The sequence below is a fragment of the Epinephelus lanceolatus genome, chromosome 22, assembly GCF_041903045.1.
Source record: "Epinephelus lanceolatus isolate andai-2023 chromosome 22, ASM4190304v1, whole genome shotgun sequence".
Classification (NCBI taxonomy): Eukaryota; Metazoa; Chordata; class Actinopteri; order Perciformes; family Serranidae; genus Epinephelus; species Epinephelus lanceolatus.
In genome coordinates, this window is record NC_135755.1 from 28,693,815 (window position 1) to 28,713,397 (window position 19,583).

The window sequence follows — 19,583 nt, forward strand, 5'->3', positions numbered from 1 at the left end:
TAACAGGCTAAAGCAGTGTTAATTACACATTAAAGCTACCTGGAATGTAATCATTTAGCAAAAATGAAAGACAAACTACAAGTACATTTATATTTATTTATTCATTTTTGTGTTATAGCAGTAAAAATCTTACTTATCCACCTAAAATAGGTTGGTTAGATAAGTTTTATCACTTTATAAATATTGGTACTAATGTAGCTTCAAATATTGCTCCCTCAAAGTGACATCCTTTTCAATTTATTTTGGGTAATTATTCCTCTATGTCTGTGTCGTTATTTGATTTTAACCTGTGCAGATAAACTCAGAAAAGCTCAAGCTCAAATATCTTTACTTTCTGAGCGCTGGTCAGTATGCTAAAATTTTCTAAGTGCAACATTTGCATTGCATTCTTTAGTTGCTGAGATGTGACTAAAAACCAAAAATGTTCACCTGCTTGTGGTGCAAAAAGTAATTTCTGGGAGATCACCAAAGTGATTAAGGATCCATGCTTTGTGGACCTTGAATATCTGTGCAAAAATGTTCCAATCTATCCAATAGTTATAGATATTTTAGTCTGGATCATAGTGGTGGGTGCACAGACAGGCAGTGCCATATCTATAGCCATGTTGCTAGCCCTTGCTAAAAGAAATTCCAAATATCCCACCCACAAATATGAAAACACAAGTCAGTCATTACTGGAAACCAGATAATCATTTACTATTCTGGGAATCAAAAGTGAAAGTAACTTCACTCGCAGAATAAAAGGAGACACCCACAGTAGGTTACTGCATTGCCAGGAAAGTGCAGAGCTCTGTCCTCAGGACAAATACTTAACCTATAACAGAATATTGCATATACAGTGAATAAAAAAACCTACTTGATGAAATAACAGCTATTTCTTTTTACCATGGATAATCTGCAAAGGTAGGTAATGACGTCTTTTCTTGTGACTTTTTGCCCTCTTTTAAATTCCTGAAATGATGTAGGCTTTCCATAGCCTGAGACAGTAGCACAACTCATTTTTGTTGTTTGTTTTTGTTTTATTCTATATTGTAGTCTGACAGTTTGCAGAGTACACTTAGCTGTGTGATTCATGTCTAATATGGATAACTGTTGGAGAAGATGTTGATAACAGGGTTCATTTCTATAACTTTCAGTAAGAAGCAGTTTGAATAATCTGGAGCAAGTGTGGGATGGCTGAGAGTGTACCTACAATGGATAACTCTGATGAAGAGGTAAACATCTTGTTTTGCAACTTTTAACTTAAGCCAAATATATGTTGTCCTTTCAGCTATTGAATGGAATGAATATGAGTTGATTCACTACACTTTGAATTTAAATATATTCTTCTCCATTACCAAGGAGTTCTATGATGTACCCGACTCCTTCCTTGACCCATACAGTCAGGACAGAGAGAACACTACACCAGCACCACAGTCTGACTGTATGTGTGACTGTTCATAATGGATCCAATTTATGTCTGAATACATAATGTGATGTACAGATACTGAGATGTACCTCTCTTCTCTTGTGACAGACGTTCCTCCACCAGGAGATGTAACAGTTCTCAGTGCTGACCAGGAGACTGTTTCTCTTGGCTTTTCACTCACTGAGACCTGTTAGGTATAAACTGCAAATAGATTACTCCTCCATACAGAGGAGCAGTTTGATCAGAGAGGACTCCAGCACTGTGACGGTTGAGGGACTGAATCCTGGGACTGAGTATACTTTCAGCATCATAAGGATTGCTGATAATGGAAATCAAAGCAAAGCAACCTCACTATCTGTCTTCACAGGTAAATCTGTCAAAAGGAAAAAAAAGAAAAAAAAAAGTTACAGCACATTTTACACTTCACAAATATGCTTCCTACAATAAGGTATGCTCTCATTGTATGTTATAAAGGTTAGTTCACATGATTAGGCTATATATCGTGTTGTCTTTTACCACACCTCTTTAACTCGGCAGTCAAACAGCATACATTAACAGAAGTTGAAGTTTCACCAATGAAACTATTACATTGTTCCCACAGAGCCCAGCCCTCCTGCAAAGATTACAGTTGACCAGATAAGCAGTGAGTCAGTGTCTCTGAGTTGGGACCCACCTGCTGGTGAAGTGGAGAGCTACACTGTGACCTGTTGCAGCGAGGGAGAAACTGAACAAGTGTTGACAACAGACGCAAACAACCAGACTTTCAGCAACCTGAAGCCAGGGGTGTGTTACTCCCTGCAGGTTTCTGCACAACTTAGGAATGGAAGACGAAGCAAGCCAGCTGTAACAGCTGCCACCACAAGTAAGTCAAATAAAATCATAATGGCAACAAAAAGCTTCTTTCAGGATAAAGTGGGCTTGTAAAGACATAAAATTATTGTCATTTAATTCAGTAAGACTGCCAGACACAGTGTGTTCAAAACTTTTTTCCTGACAGTGTGTAATACCTTAATGGCATGTACCAACAATGTCACAAGCAGGGCTTTAGTGGGACTGTAAAATAAAGGGTGAGCAGGGCCGGCCCTAGACTTTTGGGGGCCATAAGTGGATATGCTTTGGGGGCCGTCCTCAAAGTAACATTTTTCCACTTTACATGGCATTAAACCAACTAATGTGTGTTGTAGTCTAGGCACTCATAATGTACAAATAAGCACGTAAAGACTAAACTGGGACCTGTTTGCAGCAACACTATAAATAGACTAGAGTAAATACAGTATTTGTCTATTATCCCCAGACCCCAGCAGACACAAAAGTAGAAGCAGATCAAGACACAGACCTGCCCCTTCCTCTCTCTCAAACTCGGACTGAAATCTGAGAGTAAGAATAGGCAGTGCCGAACGAATATATCTCAAGATTATGTTACTGCATTGCCTATTTCTCCCCTTCAATGTTTTTAGAAACATATTTTAGTTTTTAGCTGTTTTTAGCTGCAATAGTGAGAATTTGTGAACAGGAAGTGGGCATTTCCAGATATCTGTCTGGCCTTCCTACCTATTGCCCTGTTAAATACCTCACAGAGGTGTTGTTGGGGCTTACCAACCACTTTCCCTGCAACCTTGACAATAGTGGAGAGCTTGTTTTTGTGCTTCGCACTCAAATTGCCGTACCAGGCAGTTATGTTGAACTGCAGTACACTTTCAACCAGGCCTCTGTATGCCGTTTCAAGTATATGTTGACTTACACCAAAGCTCTTCAACTTCCTTATTAAAAACAGTCGCTGATTTGCTCTCTTAAAACCAATTTCTGAGTTTTCATTAAAACTTTTGGTCAATAATAGTGCCTAAATATTTAAAATGGTCCACTACCTCCACAGTCTGGTTGTTAAGTACAGCAGGAGCGATGCTACTAGCTCCCTTTTTTGTTTGTACTATGAGTTCTTTAGTTTTGGCCACGTTAATTTCCAGATTACTGGCCTGACACCAGTCCTGCAGGAGGGAGACCTGTTTAAAATAGGCATCCTCATGTGTGATATTATTTTCTGTTACAAGTCCAACAAAGGCCATGTCATCAGCATATTTAAATAACTTAACATTGCTACAATTCACAGTCATGATATTTGTGTAAATTGAAAACAACAAAGGCGACAACACACAGCCTTGTGGTGCTCCAGTATTTAAAACAAGCTCATCCGAGTAGACCCCATTCATTAAAACTCTTTGAGGGCGGTCAGTTAAAAAACTTCTGATCCAGTGAATGAGCCCACCATTTACATTCATCATAAAAAGTCGTTGTAAAAGAATGTCAATTTGCATTGTGTTAAAAGCAGAGCTAAAATCAATAAAAAGAACACGGGCAAATGATTTTGGTTGTTGCAAATGTTTAGCTATATGATCCACAAGGGTGACAGTTGCATCTTCTGTGCCCCTGTGTGGTCTATAGGCAAACTGAAAGGGACCAATCGAGGCCAAAGAAACTGAGATCCAACGGTAAAATTAAGCAGTGTTGATCAAATATAAACCAAGATTCTGAGTTGCCTATTTCTTGCCTAAAATGTTTTCAGAAACAGGTTTTAGCTTACTGCTTAACTGTATGAGATCGAGATTGAATATTGCCAGCGAGCCGCTATTGTTTGAAACAGACGTGTCCGCATTATGTCAGCCACCAGCATGAGCGCTTATTACTATTACTACTATTCCTCCAGATTTCCTTTTTATTGACCCACATTTTCAAATATAAAACTAGTATTGCTATAGCTTGGCTGAATACTTGATGGTTATTAGGGAGATGCGCATCCTTATTGCCCAGTATGCCCAACTATTCAACAGTTTAAATTCAATATTTAATCAATAATCAATATTTATTCCATTGCTTTCCATCTTGCATTAATCCAGAGTTGTAACTAAACCTTGACTGAGACTAGATAATCATAGTCTTGTTTTAAAATTATGTGTGGCCGTGAGGAGTGCTATCACCTCATATTTGTCTGGACTAATCACAGAGGCTGCAACTGGGAAGTGAGTTTTATTTCAGGCATGCACAGATGAACGCAGATGAACGCAGATGAACACAGGTTCACATGCCACGCAGTTATCTTTTCCGAGTTGCAGTTCATAAACAGTTACCTGTTGGAGTTTATCAGATGTTTCACTCTCACTTTTGTCAGTCACAGAACACAGCCCTGGAGTTGACTCGTAAACAAGATACAGCCAGACCGAGAGATGCACTGCCCAGCTAGTTAGCAAGACAGATAGACGGGCTAGACACTTACACAGCAAGCTAACACATAAACTTATTGTTATTGTATTTTTCTGACATCAAACTTGGAGAAGAGAGAACACAGTTTAGCTGGTTGCTGTTCCCACAGTTCACTCCTGTGGCCTATGCAACTTGTGTCATTAACATATGGCCACCCAGTTCTGTTTGTGGGACATTTCAAGCGCTTCTGGGGCTCCTGTGCTCGCCACAGGGCCCTAAGCAGCTGCTTAGTTTGCTTTCATATCGGGCCAGCTCTGAGATTGAGGAAACCCTTATCTTACCCTTACCCTTATCTACAAAACAACAACCTTGCAACCATATGTGGAGTTTGCGGAGTCACAAGAGGTGACTTGTTGCAGGAAGACAAGTGTGGAAATGTTATTGAGAGTTGGAGAGAGGAATGTGGAAAAGAGTTTGTTGTCTTGGAGTACAGAAAGTAACTAAAGACCAATATTTTTAAACTTCATTTAAAAAAAAAAAACATCTCACAAAGCTGCTGCAGTACTCCAAAGTAGCCTTGGGGCACCCCTATTTGAGAAACACTGCTTTAAGTTGGTAGGGGAAGGCCCAAACAAAGCTAATGTAAAAACACTAAAGGTGCATGGTATAAAAACTCAGCAACAAAACTTCAGAGAGAGGTCATTGTAGTAGACCCTGGCTTGAGCAGGTACAAGAAGCCTCTTCTGGATTAAGCTCTGTCCAAAGAAACAGAAAAAAAGACACCCATTAGGGTAGTGTTGATTTTGTCAGCTACCTTGACATAAAGTCTAATACTTAGTCCTCAGATCAAAATGTAATCAATCATGGGCTTAATATTCGATGTTTTCATGTCTACAGAGACACACCTACAGAGCTTTTTGAAGGATTTGGGGTTGGAGCAGCACTACACAGAGAAGCTATCCCTGAACACAATACTTCAGATTGACGAGAGGACCATCTCTGATGAATCCATCAAGTGTAATTCAGATCTTCCATGGTATTTTCTGAAGAAACTGATGATGGTTAATGTGACAGCCAGGAATATGAAATGTACATCTGCATGTGAGTCATATTGTGATGATCCATCAGGGAATACAGAGTTAGATCTTAATGATCAATTTGACAGCCAACATTCAGATGACATGTTAAACCCCCTTGACATAATCACTGCACTCTTTCTGTGTTCTGATGCTTTTGTACAACAAGAAATGGCACTCAAAATGTCTATGTGTCAGTTTTCTGTGCCTCTGTTGGTTCCCAATTGTGACACAAAGCAGTGCACACTCATGCTTTGGGCCATGAGAGACATTGTTAAAAGGTACAGACCTCAGTCACTTTCAGAGTCCAAGGGCTTCATTGGACAAAGAATTGTTTTCTCTGAACTTCCAATGATATCTTTTGTGAGACTGGGTGAGTGCTCCCTGTCCAAGTCAGAGATCCTCAATAAGCTTCTGAGCAATTCTCAGCAGTACCATGATACCTTTGTTCACTGTAACATGGAGTGTGGTGACAGTCCAAGGAGAATATCCAATGGACTGGTTGAAATGACTTGGTACCTTCCTTGTGGGAACAAAAACATGGATATTTTCAGTGAGCCAGTAGCTGTAGCTAACCTTCATGGAGACATTGCCTCATTTGAAACACAATTTTCTTTTTTGTGTCAGACATCAGCAGCAGTTTTTGTGTTCTTTGACAATTTGGACTCTGAGTGCGAGCTGCTCACCAACCAACACCACAAGGCACAGATCTTTTTGGTAGGTAACCATCAAAGTAAGCACTTCAGTTTAGATGCTGTAAAAAAGATGGCAACCAAGTTGGGCTTGAACAACAGCAACATCCTTTTAAAGACTAAGCAGATGAATGATGCAGACTTTGTCAAAAACTTGCAGAGAACAGTCAACAATGTAGTTGAGAACTCAAAGATGAAGATGCAGATTGAGCAGATGGCTGACATTGCCCATAAACTGGGAATCTTGGTTGATGAAGACTCTTCAGAGTGCCAGACTGCCAAGAAAAATGCAGATGCCATTACTGCAGAAATTCAAGACATCCTTACATACAAAGACACTCAGCTACCCTTGCAAGGCCAAATATGGAAGGAACTGACTCGCTTAGAAAAGGAACAATTTCGGCTCCAAAATGTTGGGTCCCAGAACGTAGAAAAGTACAAAAGTGACCTTGAGATACAGAAAACAGAACTTAGGGATAAACAGAACTCTTGTGACATGTCAAATGCAATGACATGTTTTATCAACGCAATATCAAGCCCAGGGGTAGAGAGGTGCTATTTCCTGAAATGGATGCGAATGAACCTTGATAACATATCTCGAGGAAAACTGTCTGGCCTCCGAGAACAGTACAAAAAGAAATGCAAAAAATCTGAGAACAAAGAGGAGATCAAAGAAATTGACAGACAACTCTCCAACAGCTCACTGGGGACTGAACACTTCTTCCGTGAAATGGGTCAGATCTATGAGACTTCACTGTCTCGTCAAGAAACACACCCATCACGTTAACGGTTACAACATCTGCCCAAACTATGTGCAGAATTGTTACTTGATGGATTTCCCCTTGAGCTTGTAGATGGAGATGCCTCCAACATACCTCTCAGATGGGTGAGTGACGTCCTCTCTCAGCTCAATGGCTTGGTGTCTCCTAAGAACAAGATACTGGTGGTCACAGTTCTTGGAGTTCAGAGCACAGGAAAGTCTACTCTCCTCAACACCATGTTTGGAGTGCAGTTTGCAGTCAGCAGTGGGCGATGCACTCGAGGTGCCTTTATGTTGCTCATCAGAATCAATGAAGATGTTAAAAAAGTCCTCAATTGTGACTTCATGGTGATCATTGACACTGAGGGCTTAAAGTCACCAGAGCTTGCACAACTGGATAATAGCCATGAGCACGACAATGAGCTTGCAACACTTGTTGTGGGGCTGAGTGATATCACCATCATCAATATCGCAATGGAGAATTCAACTGAAATGAAAGGCATCCTACAAATAGTTGTGCATGCTTTTCTCAGGATGACAGAGGTGGGCAAAGAGCCCAAATGTCAGTTTGTCCACCAGAATGTGTCGGATGTTTCAGCTCATGAGAAGAACTTACGAGACAGGAAACTGCTCTTGCAGCAGTTAAATGAGATGACCCAGGCAGCAGCCAAAATGGAAAAGAAAGAGGAGGACATGAGCTTCACTGATGTGATGGAGTACAGTCCAGACACTGGGAACTGGTACATTCCTGGACTCTGGAATGGAAACCCACCAATGGCACCAGTCAATGCAGGGTACAGTGAAGCTGTATATGAGCTCAAGAAAAATGTAATCCAAATTTTGGGACGTTGTGAGTCATCTGCTAATAATATCTTGGAGTTTACAGAGTGGATGAAAAACCTGTGGAATGCAGTAAAGCATGAAAACTTCATCTTCAGCTTCAGAAACAGCCTGGTGGCTGATGCATACATGAGGCTGTGCACAGAATTCAACAAATGGGAATGGGAATTCAAAAAAGAAATGTACACATGGGTTACAAATGCTGAGACAAGAATTTCCAATTTTGGCAAATTTGCTGTGGAATCTGAGATACCTGACATGAGAGAATTTCTCACTCGTTTGAAAGGTGAAGCGTGCACAGTGCTGATGGAATGGGAGACAAAGCTTCTTGACAATTTGTCACAGTACTTCAAGCAAACAGAGGGTCACGTCTATCTTGTTGAAGGATACAGAGAAGACTTTGCAAACAGTGCAAAGACCCTTCGATGAGAAATGGAGAGCTCTGTGTTTAATCAACTCACAGCAACAGCTGACATCAGACAGGGAATGGCAGAACTTGATAAAATCGAGGAGAACCACGCAAAAGAATTAGAGGAGAGAGTGTGTGCATTGATTGAACAATGTCGGAAGAAAAAAGTCAAGATGACAGATGAAGAGTTGGACAAAGAATTTGATAAGATGTGGAACAGAATGGTGAAGGAACTCCCCTTTTCTGAGCAAAAGCCTGCAGATGTCTTTGCAAGTGTGTACCACTACCTGAGAGAAAATCTAAGACGTAAGGGAAGTCATGTCTGTCAATTGCTCAGTAAAAAAACCCTGACAGAATGTGGACTTGTTCCTTTCAGATATACTGCAGAAGGATTCTTCAACCAGTTGAAACACAAAATCTCCAAGTTGTTCAACATTGAAGATCACATAAAGGCTGTACAGCAAATGGCTGACAGTATCATAGCAGATTGCAAACAGTTTGTGACTGAAAAAGTGGAAAGAAAAAGCAATTACCATGACACTTACATTCAGGAGATCCTCCACATGATTGACGAGAAGCTGCAAAACAATAAGGAAGTGAAGACAGATGTCGAGTTTGAAATTTCTCTGAAACAGCACATCTGTGGAGATGCAGCCAGACAGTTTCAGATCATGCACGAAGATTTCATACATGAGAATGATCCCTACAGATGTCTGAATCGAAACAAAGAAAGGTTTTGCACTGATTTTAAAGACTTGTTCCATGAACGAGACCAGTGCCAGAAGAAGGCAGAAGAATTCACAAACTGCTGCCTGAAGCCTGCAGTCAAAGACTTTGTCAAGCGTTCCTTGGGTCCTGATATCATTGGTGAAATGATGACAAGCCAGCAGTTCAGCACACGAATATACCTCCAGTATTCACTTTTACTGGATTTGCTCACAAAGGATGACTTTAAAAGCTATCTGAGCTACATTGACTCATATGAGTATTATGTAAAGAAATGGATCCTCGACCAAATAGTAGAACGCTTCTCAAAAGGGTCTATCATGTTTGAGCTTGAGTATCGAAATCTCCAGTTTAGCATGAGGAACATAACTAATGCTATCAACAAAGCTAAAACCAAAAAGAGTGGCAACTTAAGAAAATTTGTCGAAGATGTCTGTCAGGAACTTGGTGATGAACTGGTCATTTCCCAGGATGCTCTTGGTGCTTTCATGATCCTGAACAATACCAACCCGGAACAGTTTGCTCACTGGCTCACCGACTGTCTGAAGGACATGGCAGAGGCTCTTACAGAGAAGTTTAAAGAAACAAACATCCAAACAAAACTAAAACAACTTCATGTGAATCCTCAGAACGAGCTTTTCACCAGACTGATTGGATGTGTTAAACAGTGTCCATTCTGCAAAGCACCTTGTGAGGCAGGAGGAAAAGACCACACTGAGCACTGGACATCACTACATCGGCCACAGGCTCTGGGTGAAGTCAGGTGGTGTGGGACATGTGGTACTGACATATGCTCTTACTCTGTGATCAGTGACAGTCATTTTTGCTGCAGTGCCACAAATGGAATTTGGCACCCTTTCAAACGTTACAAAGATATTTTTCCTGACTGGAAAATTGTTCCAGACGTAAGCCTTCAGGCATCAGACTACTGGAAATATGTACTGGTAAGGTCCAACGATAAGTTTGCTGTAGCATATAATGCAAACCCTGCTAGCATACCTGCTTCTTGGAAATGTATCACACGTAAGCAGGCAGAAGCAAGCCTCAGAGAACGCTTTTATATCAGGTGAGAGACTACAAGCTTTGTGGTTATAGAGGTGCACATCCTACTAACATGCATTCACTATCATTACATGGATATTTACATTTTACTTGTTTAATATGACTTAGAGCACAAATATTAACATGTTGTCTATAAGATACAAAGCTATTTGCAGCTGCAGCTTACAAATATAATAGTTCTATGTTTATGTTTATGAGAATAGTTTTAAATACTGTTTGATACTTTAGGACACATACTAACGTTTCCAGTTTGATTAAATTTGAGTTTGAATTCATGATTTTGTGTGACAGATGAATATCATTAGAATGTAAATGCCAAGAGGTACAAATGGCGTATGTAATCTTTTATTGATCATTTTGTTTCCGTGAAGTATCTGATGTCAAATATTTACAACTTTATGTGGTATTGTCTTTTTAAAAAAAATCTGATTAGGTATGATATGCAGTTGTTTAAAAGAAAAAGTTAGAATCAATTTGCTTTCATTTCTGTAAAGCATCTGATGCTAAATATTTACTTTTTCACTGTATTAAAAGATGTCAAGATGTGGGTTATACATGAGACAGTTTTTGTCTTGCTTTACTGGCTTATTTTATTGATTAATTTAACATTTGTAATGTATGTTTTTATTTAGATTTAAATAGCTCTATACGTTATGCAGAGCATATTTATGATTCAGAGTTTGGGCCAGGATTGTCTGCATATGGCTCTCAATATTTAGGTGGCTGAGCCAGCTGCTAGCAGCTAACAGTGCAAACAGTGCCAACAAGGTAACAGTGTTGGCAGAGCTAACGTTTCAGAGGGTGGGTGTTATGCTTCTGCAACAATGCTGTGCCACCACCATGGGTTGAGATGGGGTTACTCGTGGTAACCTCCATATACACGCAGTGCATAATGCCAGCGATTAGCTAGCCAGTGGGATACACACAGGGAATCACATGCATTGACATGCACGGGCAGCCGGACTAGTTACCACAACAAAGAACAGAGAAGCTTGGATTATAAAACACACAGAGGTAGTGTTACTATATTATCTGCTCAGGAGGCCACGACTCCACTATATCTTTACTGAGCAAACAGTTGTTTAGTTCTATATTAATGTTCTGAATGTAGAAATTGTGATATAGAACTACTTTAAGTATCCGGTGCCAAATATTAACTTTTTAAAATCTATGTTATCTCAAATTTAGAATGCTTTTGTTTCTGTGAATTATCTGATGCCACATATTTACTTTAATGGAGGATACAATCATTCAATCTAAATGTGGTGGTGTCAAAATGTATATATGACAGAGTGTCAGTGTTACTCTTAGCCCACTTAATGTCCTCAGTCAGATCTGTGGGGAACTGTCATCCATGTAATAAAAGCTGTAAATGGGTCCTATTGTAAAATCTTCCACCTTTGATTTTTACTCATAATAAATTGATTTCTGTACATGTCTCAATTCTGGCGTCCTGTATTTGAAACCTTTCACCATTCTTGGCTGTTACAAACTGTGAATATCACTCTGATAAAAAAAACAGCATCTTGTTCTCATATGAGTTGATAGCATGCCATAGATAAAACTGTTATCTAGTGTCAATTTGCCAACAAGCACTGGAGGTGAGTACTGAATATTCCAGCTAGATAACAATTCTGTTAAATTACCCTCAGAAACCCATCAGACAAAAAGAAAAAGAAAGATTAAAGCAGCTGTGCGGAACTTTTCGTTTTCGTTGATTATAGCGCCCCTTTGGTCAAAGCGGTACGACACCCACAGCCTGATGTCGTAAAATTCCGACTGCAGCCGGCAATTACCGCATGCATTTGTTTTGGAGAGTGAGAGGATTAACTAACGTCAGGTCACTCCAAGTAATTAGTGGAAACAGCAAAATTACTCAGTAAATTCTCCTGTCGTGTTTCTGTTCTGATCTAATCTGTGGTGTATTTTGAGTTACTAAGGCTACCGTAGTAGTGTGAGCCTCAAGTTATTCTGGGTAATGTAGTAACCGTTGTTGTGCTACTGGAAACAATGAGAAGCAGCCGTGTATGTTCGGTGTAAGGAGGAATAAACAGTTAACAAGTCATCTGCTGAGTCCGCATTATTATGTGAAAAGAATACTCCGACGGTTTGGGAGTTATGCCCTTTCTCTATCATTTTCATATTGAGACAACATGATGGATATCTTGGCGCTTGTAGGGGGTCAGTACATCTTGCGCGGAGGGATACACCGGTGAGCAACAGCTGCAGCTGGCTCTGGGACAAGTACGCTAGGTCACTCACAAAGAGACGACACAGACGATATTACTCACTCGACTGAAAGCTGTCCATCAGCTCCTGCAGGCCTGGGGCGTTTTTTCCAGTTCATCTTAGGAACATGAAAAAAAGTTTCAGTCACGATACGAACAACCCGATCTCACAGAAATACGTGAAATGACCACGACCTATTAACACCGCATTACGTGGTGGCAGCACGTAATGGGTTGAAATTATGTGCTGCCACCACGAAAACAATGCCAATGTAAAGTCAATTAGGATACTCTCCCGTGGTGGACACACGGATTCCCTGATTCAATCACGTCACGTCAACCTCGTTTTCCTCTGTATACACACAAAAACGCGGAAGTGTCCTTGATAACTCAACAATATGACAGGTTAATGTCAAGGCCATAAAATAAAATAAATGTATTTTGCCAGCTTTTGATAGCATGGGGCTTTAAGAGCATTGTGCTGTGGGCGGATGGGGCGCGTTCCACTACTGTTTTGTAGCTGCTCTCCGCTGTCTGTGGGCTTCATTCCATTTCAGATTGCCATCCGTCTGCCGTAACTGAATCCAAATGCCACTAATAAATAAATAAATAAGAAGATAAAAATAAGGCTGAGCACGGAAGAACCAGAGAGGAAACACCATCACATGGAGCCGTCTGCCCCTGGCAACCCGGCCACCCTCCACTCCACCAGGGGAGAGCGGACCCCAAGCCAGACCCACAGAACCAGGGGCTGCCCCACTGGTTATACCTCCGACCGTGGCAGCTGTCACACAAACCGCTGCTGAAAATTATACATTTTGATACAGGTAGGCTATATACATATTGCAAAACTCTGTAAAAGTACACCAAAGCATATTTTCATTTCCAAATATTTATTTGAAAACGAAACCATTCATACGGTCAATATAAAACATTTTGTTAGTAATAAAAAACAAATGTAATCTCAATGTGACCACGCCAGCCGGCGGGACTGTGGCTGAACCACTTCCAATGTTCATTCATTCATTCATTCATTCATTCAATCACGTGTTCAATGTGTGTGTGTGTGTGTGTGTGTGTGTCAGAGAGGAGTATCAATAAAAAAAGTAATTATTTCGATGTTTATTTCTTTTATTTTCTGTTTTTTTTATTAAAATGCGTAATATAGCCAACAATATTATAGACCAAATGTTAATCTAATTATTATTGTAGAATGTATTTAGCAAATCACCACTCTCAACTGGAGACAGCAGCAAAAAAAGAAAGAAGGCATTATAAATAGTGTTACTTAATTGACGTGAGACATTGAAGAGGTTGTCTCCTATAGTCTGTAATTTTTTATTTTTTTATCATAACTTCTCGGAAATTACTCAAAAGTAGAACATGCTAAAAGTAAATACAATAATAGGCTAAATAGTATCTAAACAATAATAAATATTATCTAAGTTATCTATTAGGCTACCATTCCACTCTGTAAATAGATTTTAAAATTTCAATATGATTTTAATACTATTTTTGCTTATTTCATTATTGTTATTATTGGTTTTACTTTTTAGTAGTATTGTATTATCTGAGGATGACTCATGTTAGTAACTCTCTACAGTAAAAAAGAAAAAAACAAGCAAAGAAACAAACAAAACTCATTTTATACACTGGGCCTTCAAAGTGCTCTCTGAAACTACACCTGGCATGGCTTGTGTCCAAAAAATGAAAAAATCTAAACTTTGTCGTAGAGCTAAACCAAATACATCAATGGAAAGGTCTCAACCTGGAGAGTAACATATGTCAGTATGATGATTCTACATGGCTCCTGCTTTGAGCCATTGACCTTTGAACCTTGACCTCAGTGCATGTTTGAGGGCTTATAACTCAGCAACTAAAGGGGGTACAGACATGGGACCAACTGTTATAGAGAGCTCTTGACCTCAGCTATCACGTGAGTGTAGTCAACAACTGAGGGTGTTGTCAGATATGGATAAAATATGGATAAAATTAATTTTCACCCATTTAGAAATTAGATATTTAAAATCTGATTTCACAAATGTGTTTACCATCCCCTTAAAGTCCACAGTGTACTCTCAATTCAGTATTTACAACTTCCAAATCTGGGAAAAACACTTAGATTTTTAAAAAACTACAATTCCCTGGGACCGCGCCAAGCAGTTTGATACATATCAGCAACATAGTTGTAGTTCTTCTGATTTGCAAAGTAGGGCTCTAAATAGGGTTGTAAAAAGATAGATCTACTGAATAAATCTAATATATAGTAAAGCCGAAGTAGTTATTACACTGCATCTAGATGAACTACGTTAAGAAAAAAAGCAAGGATGTTGGCTAATTGTAGTTATTTTAGATAGTACTCTAAAAACGGCGTTTTTGGGAAGGTAGGTTTTTTGCGGCTTGTTGTAAAACAGGGTCGTAAAAAGATACATCTACTGAATATATCAAATGTCTAGTAAAGCTGAACTAGTAATGACACTGCACGTACAGTACAGGCCAAAAGTTTGGACACACCTTCTCATTCAATGCGTTTCTTTATTTTCATGACTATTTACATTGTAGATTCTCACTGAAGGCATCAAAACTATGAATGAACACATGTGGAGTTATGTACTTAACAAAAAAAGGTGAAATAACTGAAAACATGTTTTATATTCTAGTTTCTTCAAAATAGCCACCCTTTGCTCTGATTACTGCTTTGCACACTCTTGGCATTCTCTCCATGAGCTTCAAGAGGTAGTCACCTGAAATGGTTTCCACTTCACAGGTGTGCCTTATCAGGGTTAATTAGTGGAATTTCTTGCTTTATCAATGGGGTTGGGACCATCAGTTGTGTTGTGCAGAAGTCAGGTTAATACACAGCCGACAGCCCTATTGGACAACTGTTAAAATTCATATTATGGCAAGAACCAATCAGCTAACTAAAGAAAAACGAGTGGCCATCATTACTTTAAGAAATGAAGGTCAGTCAGTCCGGAAAATTGCAAAAACTTTAAATGTGTCCCCAAGTGGAGTCGCAAAAACCATCAAGCGCTACAACGAAACTGGCACACATGAGGACCAACCCAGGAAAGGAAGACCAAGAGTCACCTCTGCTTCTGAGGATAAGTTCATCCGAGTCACCAGCCTCAGAAATGGCAAGTTAACAGCAGCTCAGATCAGAGACCAGATGAATGCCACACAGAGTTCTAGCAGCAGACCCATCTCTAGAACAACTGTTAAGAGGAGACTGCGCCAATCAGGCCTTCATGGTCAAATAGCTGCTAGGAAACCACTGCTAAGGAGAGGCAACAAGCAGAAGAGATTTGTTTGGGCCAAGAAACACAAGGAATGGACATTAGACCAGTGGAAATCTGTGCTTTGGTCTGATGAGTCCAAATTTGAGATCTTTGGTTCCAACTGCCGTGTCTTTGTGAGACGCAGAAAAGGTGAACGGATGGATTCCACATGCCTGGTTCCCACTGTGAAGCATGGAGGAGGAGGTGTGATGGTGTGGGGCTGTTTTGCTGGTGACACTGTTGGGGATTTATTCAAAATTGAAGGCACACTGAACCAGCATGGCTACCACAGCATCCTGCAGCGACATGCCATCCCATCCGGTTTGCCTTTAGTTGGACGATCATTTATTTTTTAACAGGACAATGACCCCAAACACACCTCCAGGCTGTGTAAGGGCTATTTGACCAAGAAGGAGAGTGATGGAGTGCTGCGGCAGATGACCTGGCCTCCACAGTCACCGGACCTGAACCCAATCGAGATGGTTTGGGGTGAGCTGGACCGCAGAGTGAAGGCAAAGGGGCCAACAAGTGCTAAACACCTCTGGGAACTCCTTCAAGACTGTTGGAAAACCATTTCAGGTGACTAGCTCTTGAAGCTCATGGAGAGAATGCCAAGAGTGTGCAAAGCAGTAATCAGAGCAAAGGGTGGCTATTTTGAAGAAACTAGAATATAAAACATGTTTTCAGTTATTTCACCTTTTTTGTTAAGTACATAACTCCACATGTGTTCATTCATAGTTTTGATGCCTTCAGTGAGAATCTACAATGTAAATAGTCATGAAAATAAAGAAAACGCATTGAATGAGAAGGTGTGTCCAAACTTTTGGCCTGTACTGTAGATGAAATATGTTAAGAAAAAGTAGGCATGATGGTTCATTTCAGATATTTTAGCAAGTTCTCTAGAAATGGCGTTTTTGTGATTGAATATTTGAATAGGCTATAACAAATATCTAGAACAGCCGAACTATCACGTTATTATCATTATTATTATTATTGGTGGGAAATTATAACAGAGGAATATATTTGCCGTTTTAATATCAAGAACACTTCCGCGTTTTTGTGTGTATACAGGAATGTTAAAGATATCATTGAGGAAAACGAGGTTGACGTGACGTGATTGAATCAGGGAATCCGTGTGTCCACCACAGGAGAGGACCCTAATTGACTTTACATTGGCATTGTTTTCGTGGTGGCAGCACGTAATTTCAACCCATTACGTGCTGCCACCACGTAATGCGGTGTTAAGAGGTCGTGGTCATTTCACGTATTTCTGTGAGATACGAACTAGGGACAGTTTTATTAATGGTAAAAAGTTCCGCACAGCTGCTTTAAGCAAAGAAGCTGAGGTTTGTTGGACTGGTGACATCACAGGGACACATGCCACAGTGACCAATATCAGTGGAAAACTGGATCCATGGGCATAACTTCACACTTCACATGACTTTTCTTTGTCTGATGAACAAAGGAGGCCACAGTGGCCAGTTTGAAGACGTCTGAACTTACATGTCCAGGTTAGAGTTGAAGTTCTGCAGAGTCCAGTGGTCCTAACACCATATTGAAAAATCTTTTGCTTTTAATTTTATTATTAATATTTAATAATGTTTTTGGGTTACATGTGTGTTTTTATTTTTATCACTGCTGATACAGTAAAACAAGCGAAAACCTGAGACCTACAGCAAGGTGGAAGACAAAAACGTTATGTCAAGCTTCATAAGTAGTTATTCACGTCAATACTGCATCAAAGACTGATATTTTTATACAGCAGTGACAGAATAAGTATCAATGTGGCCTTTCCAACACTCGTGTATGCAGTTTGAACTGGGAATTAAAGTGAGTTCTGCCTTAAATAGAGTTGAACAAAAAAAGAAATAGCAAGTTGAAAAGTCTTTTTACCTGCACAGTGACTACACCTGGTCAACAATACAAGGGATCTGAGTAATTCTAAATCCAAACTAAAGTTTTCATCTGATGGATGGATGGATGGAAAATGGCAATGAAAGAATCAGGGGAGTAGCGAATGTGGCACGAGAGGAGAGACACAGGGACAGATTGAGCAGCAATATGCACAAGTGGGGCAGACACTGTGACACACCACCACAGAGAGCCCGTGTTAAGTACGTACCAAAGCTTCTTAAAATCCTCCCTGTTTAGTTGCAAAGTTTTGATCGTTGTTTTATTTTAACCTGTGCAAATAAAGTCAAACTCAGTGACACAATGACTAAAGCCCAGGGCAGACCAAAGATTCGCGACATGACGCAACCGTTTTAGAACCTTGCAGAGAAAAGTTGCAGCAGCGTAAACCGGCCGGTCTGAGCTAGACTCAAGCCAGCTGATGGTGTCACCTGCAACTCAGCTGGTCAAATCGCCGGCAGCTAGTTTTAGAATGTAAAGCACATGACCTGTTTCAACAGCCTATCAGCTTGTGGTGAAGTCTGCTAGTCAAGTGAAAACAACCGCAGACAGTGTGTTGGCTTGCTGCGGCAGGTGCTCTGTCCATGCAGAGCGCTGTTTCCTCACGATGTGCAGGTGTCAGGCGGTGGGTCACTGCTGCTGCTCACTGTATGTGCTCATGCCCCCACCACACACACACACACACATTCTCACTGATTAATTGGTGCTGGTTATTAACATTAGCACGGCATATTTATTATGAATACAGTCCATCTGGTGCTGGTTTTATTTATGTTTTTTCACCCTTTCATCACTACCACAAATGCAACTGTAGCCAGTATCTCAGTAAAATTATCCTCATTCATATTTTAAGAAGATACAAATTATATTCCGTCAAGAAATAATCCTGTGAAGCTGAAAATCAGTACAGAAGTACAGAGAGTTGTTGCATGTAGATGATACGCCGTCTTATCTAGTTGCACTGGTGTGAACCGGGAGGTTTTTAGAATGTTGCAAAACGGCGTATTGCAAGTAGTTGTCTGTTTCAACTCATCGTATCACAAATCTCTGGTCTAAACTGGGCTTAACACGATGATGTATAGCAATTAAAATGTGAACAGTATTTCTAAGTTCATTAGTTAGTATGCTAAAATCTGGATATTCATAGTTAACACAAAGTATAACTAAGGCTGATAGAAATATCATTAATTTTGTTGTTATTTGACAAATAAAATATTTTGACCCACTGTTCCACCACCACTCTCTGACCAGACAAATATGTTACATTTTACTGGAAACTACATAGCCTTATCATTTACTGTTTCTGGGAATAATAAAAGAAGAGGTGGTAAAGTTCAAATACTTTACTGTCATATGCACCACCATACAGTTAAGCAGTCATGGCAACAAAGGTCTTATATCTCAGGCTCCCTCCAACCAACAATGCTCATATAAATATGTACAAAAAGGGAGTGGTGGTGCTGTGACATAAAGGCTGAGTGAGCTACTTTATCGTAGACCCACGAAGACCTCTCACTATCTCATAACTAATGTCAAACTAAACACAATCTATATTGTGGTTCAATGTTAGGAATATTATATAATACGCAAAACCATATTTAAACCTTTATTAATAGTTGGTGTGTAGGTGTGTATCTGTCCATCATTCTAAAGCAGGTTCAAACCAAAATCTAACATTTTTGGATTTAGATTATGCTTCAACAAAACACATTCAGAGTTTAGTTTATTGGTCTGACCTGAGGAAGTGTAACTAGGTCATTTATGTCTTAATCACTAGTTTTTAAAATCTGTCACAATAGTTTTATTACCTGACTGTGAAGGCCTCCAATGTTTGAATGTGTAAGACGTGTTTATGCCCAGACTCCACTCCCAGTCTCTCCTGTCTGGCCAGAGAGGTGGGTGTAATCCCCTGTATCTGTTTTTGTTTTCTCCAGTATCACAATGTTTTTTGTCATCTGTCAATGTATGGACTGTAGCGTACAGGCTCTATTCATGAAG

General features: G+C 39.9%; 2 protein-coding genes across 2 annotated transcripts; both read left to right on the forward strand.

Moving 5' to 3' along the window:
• Window positions 1-1,193: 1,193 nt before the first annotated feature.
• On the forward strand, window positions 1,194-7,167 carry LOC144459685 (up-regulator of cell proliferation-like). The gene is made up of 4 exons (XM_078164129.1): window positions 1,194-1,214; window positions 1,544-1,775; window positions 2,010-2,270; window positions 5,501-7,167. Exons 1-4 carry the CDS (start codon window positions 1,194-1,196, stop codon window positions 7,156-7,158), a joined length of 2,172 nt encoding a protein of 723 aa, XP_078020255.1. The 3' UTR covers window positions 7,159-7,167.
• Window positions 7,168-8,403: 1,236 nt separating this feature from the next.
• Window positions 8,404-11,611, forward strand: LOC144459667 (interferon-induced very large GTPase 1-like). The gene has a single exon (XM_078164103.1). The coding sequence runs from the start codon at window positions 8,404-8,406 to the stop codon at window positions 10,174-10,176; it is 1,773 nt and encodes a 590-aa protein (XP_078020229.1). The 3' UTR covers window positions 10,177-11,611.
• The last annotated feature ends 7,972 nt before the right edge of the window (window positions 11,612-19,583 follow it).

What these genes read in the sequence shown, in the direction of transcription:
- LOC144459685 (XM_078164129.1), top strand. Translation starts at nt 1,194, where the DNA reads ATGGATAACTCTGATGAAGAG. An exon ending in CTCACTATCTGTCTTCACAG is followed by an intron (nt 1,776 to 2,009) that starts GTAAATCTGTCA and finishes TTGTTCCCACAG; the next exon opens with AGCCCAGCCCTCCTGCAAAG. An exon ending in TGTAACAGCTGCCACCACAA is followed by an intron (nt 2,271 to 5,500) that starts GTAAGTCAAATA and finishes TCATGTCTACAG; the next exon opens with AGACACACCTACAGAGCTTT.
- LOC144459667 (XM_078164103.1), top strand. Translation starts at nt 8,404, where the DNA reads ATGGAGAGCTCTGTGTTTAATCAACTCACAGCAACAGCTGACATCAGA.